Source organism: Belonocnema kinseyi, chromosome 2 (genome assembly GCF_010883055.1).
Source record: "Belonocnema kinseyi isolate 2016_QV_RU_SX_M_011 chromosome 2, B_treatae_v1, whole genome shotgun sequence".
In the NCBI taxonomy this organism is placed as follows: Eukaryota; Metazoa; Arthropoda; class Insecta; order Hymenoptera; family Cynipidae; genus Belonocnema; species Belonocnema kinseyi.
The window spans coordinates 109,668,662-109,672,067 of record NC_046658.1 but is presented as its reverse complement, the minus strand read 5'-3'; the positions used below and the strand labels follow the sequence as shown (position 1 = coordinate 109,672,067).

General features: G+C 31.7%; 1 protein-coding gene across 4 annotated transcripts in view; it reads right to left on the bottom strand.

Moving 5' to 3' along the window:
- Positions 1–1,117: 1,117 nt before the first annotated feature.
- Positions 1,118–3,406, bottom strand: part of LOC117168320 (sodium-dependent phosphate transporter 2) — a 30,420-nt gene continuing 28,131 nt past the window's right edge. For all 4 annotated transcript variants that reach the window (XM_033353895.1, XM_033353893.1, XM_033353892.1 and 1 more), the window contains exon 6: positions 1,118–1,417. In XM_033353895.1, the coding sequence (XP_033209786.1) occupies positions 1,187–1,417 (231 nt within the window). In that variant the 3' untranslated portion in view covers positions 1,118–1,186. The remainder of the gene's footprint in view (positions 1,418–3,406) is intronic.

Here is a 3,406-nt window from a genome sequence, read left to right as displayed (position 1 = left end):
TGAAGTCAAAAAAATAAAATTTTTCTTTATTTTTTTTTTATTTAAAAAAAAAACATGAAAAAACCGTAAAAAATGAGGTTTTTCGAGCAAAACCCCATAAAAAAGTAGCAACTTTTTTATTGCAAATTCAGATTCAGCGTCGAAAAAATACATAAGAATATATAGGTCTGGTCAATTGCACAGACACTTTTGTTTTTTTTGTGGGCCTGTGTTATAATTCAGAAATACTTATTCTTCGAAATACTATTTCTACTCTAAAAACTGCTTGAAGTATTTTTTTCTTCTAAAATTTGGAAGAGGGCACTTTCAAATTGTCACGAATTCTGAATCGAAACAGGGATTTTTTTAAATTCCTTTCTTCTAAATCCGAATTATGATTCTTTTAAACCATTCCCGTTTCATGCAAAAGATTCCTATTTCTAAGAGAAATTATATTTCTTTACGGAAACTCCTTGTCCTAAAATAAAAGCGATAATTATTTTCTAAATTCCCTATTTCAAGTCAGGATAAATGAGGAGTAAGCGAATAAAATGCGATAAATCCATTGTTTGACAAATTTGAGAAAATGATTGTCTCTATATGTTTGAAATATCATCCGTAGATATCTTTAAAAAGGTAAAAATCAGACTCTAGAAAGGTTTCATTTTTTAAATCATATGACAGGCTCTCTTTTTAATTGATAAAAAAGCTGTAAATTCTCGGGTTTTCATGGTAAAAATGACCAAAATTATTTAAATAATGAAAACTTGAATTTTATTACGATCAGAAGCAAATTTCCGGGTTTTAAAAATAAATTCCCGGTCATATCCTGGTCTCTTCTGATTATTTTCCGGTCTTTCTCGGTCAAATCTCAACCCTGGTTATTTTAATTTCAAAATATGAATATTTTAATAATAATAGAAACTATCTTTAATTTCTATTTTATTTTGTATCCTTTTAATTTCCTATTTTTGTATATTAAAATATTAATTTTATTCTAACGGTAGCATAATGTTCGTGCGGTGGCCTAATATTGTCAGGATGAAAACGATTACACTTTGAAAATGAAATTCCTGATTAGAGAGAAAAATGGGCCAAGTGAAAAGACTGCATTCGTGTTTGGTGGTTTATTTCTTAATTAATTATTGACAACAGTAGCTTTGGATGGTATCCGCTGAAACAATTTGAAAAGCTCGGAAGTTGAAAATCACAAGGTAATTACTTGTCTAAAAACAGCCATGCAGCCTGCAGATAAGCATCCAGCTACTGGAACAGTAACTAACCAGGCAAAGGCAATGTTTCGAAAAAGTGTCCAGGAGACGCCCTCGCCACCACGTGATGCCCAGCCCACGCAGACGACGGATCCAACTTTACAGTGAGTCGTTGACACAGGTAAGCCAGCCTTACTTGCCAACAGTACTGTTAAAGCAGCTCCTACCTACAAAAAAATTCACTTTTCTTAGATTTTCATCTTAAGTGAAATTTAAACTCCTTTGATACTTTTGCAGGGTGTCCAGTGACTCTTAGGAATAAAATACAAGGACTTTTTCAGGTTTCCAGGTCAAAAAAGTCAAGTTTTGCCAGGTCTTTTTACATTCTCATCAAGAGAAGGTATTAGATTTGTGTAAGATTTGAACCCCCCCCCCCCCCCCCCCCCCCCCCGTTTTTGTAAAATGTCCACGTTTTGAGACCCCATGAATCCGAAAAACAGGTTTTGACGAATGTGTCTGCCTGACTGTGTGTGGCTCTGTTTGTGTTTCTGTGTGTCTGTAGATTTTTAGTTTGTTAGCACGATAATTTTCTAAAGAATTGACAAATTGGATTGGCCTTTGGTATACTATTTTAGTGTCCTAAAATAAAGGTCGAATTCGTTAGCCAACCATTTTGGGTGAAAATTTAAAAAATGAGCGTATTTTGAAAATTGTTGAGACCATTTTTTTTCAAAATTCAAATATTGTCTCTACGGACGTTCATAGTATTCGAAAAGACAAACAATTTATCCTAATGACTTTTTTTGATAAAAGAAAAATTTACCACAGTTAAAGCATTTACAAAATTTCAAAAAACACAGTAAAATGAACATTTTAAGCCAAATAACGCATATTGGGAAGAAAAATTGCCGATTTCGACAAAAAATCTAATAAGATGTCAAGTGATTTTTGAATTTAATTATCAATTTGTTTATAAATAAACAAATATGACGAAAAACTGGCCTTTTTTCTATTTGACATTCCCGGTGCTCGTCAATAACAGGAATAGTTGAAATAGCTTAAGTTACATAAAATAGTATTAGTTAAAGATATTCCAATATTAGACAATATACAAAAAAATTTGTTAACTACAAATTATTTGTTGAAAACTTTTTTCTACGATTTTCCATAAATACATGTTTTTACATTCTCATCATTTATGATTGAGAAAGTATTAGAATTTTCGGAAATTTGACATCACAGTTTTTCAACGGATCTCCACGTTTCGAGACCCCCTGAATCCGAAAATCAGGTTTTCACGATAGCGCCTGTCTGACTGTATGTCCGTCCGGCCGACCGTCCGTAAACACGATAACTCTCGAAAAAATGAAAGAATCAAATCCATCTTTGGCACACTTTTTTAGGTTCTAAAAGAAAGGACGAGTTCGTGAACCAGCCATTTTTGATAAAAATTCAAAAAGTGTGCGCATTTTGAAAATTTTTGAGACCACTTTTTTCTAAATTTGAAAATTCAATGTACGAACATTTATAGTATTAAAAAGAACAAACAATGTATCCTTATGACTTTTTTCGATCAAAAAAAAAAAAAACTATCAAAGTTATAGCATTTTCAAAATGTTTTAAATCAACCGAAAATCAAAATTTTAAGCCAAAAAACGCACGATATGAAAAAAAGTCAAGAGAAGAAAAACATTTCTTTTTGAAAGACCTACAATATTATCATAACAAATTTGTGGATTTTCTTCAAAAATCGAAAATACAAATTTTGATTGCACAAAAAATAATACAAAATTCCATTTTGTGGACAAGCTATGTAGGACACGAAAAAGATGAATTAACAAAAATTGTTCTCCCAAAAAATATTTACAATTTCGATAAGAATCATTTTTTGATAGGACGCGTACTTTTTGTTTTATTCATGAAAAATAACATTAAAAAAAAGAATAAAATAAAAAATAGATGTGTGGAATAACGACGAAAGTTACGAGAAAAAAATTCAACAAAACCTGTTTACAAATGTCTGTCGGAAATCGAGCGTGCAGCGCGAGTGTCACGATGAGAATGTGTACCTCAAACCCTACAGAGCTTTGAAAAACTTAATCTTTGACTATACTTAATTAACCCTTAAACGGCCAAAACGCCACTATCGGTACACTGCTTTTCAACGGCCAATAACTAAGACTATTCGACACTAGAAAAAATTGAGACACATATAT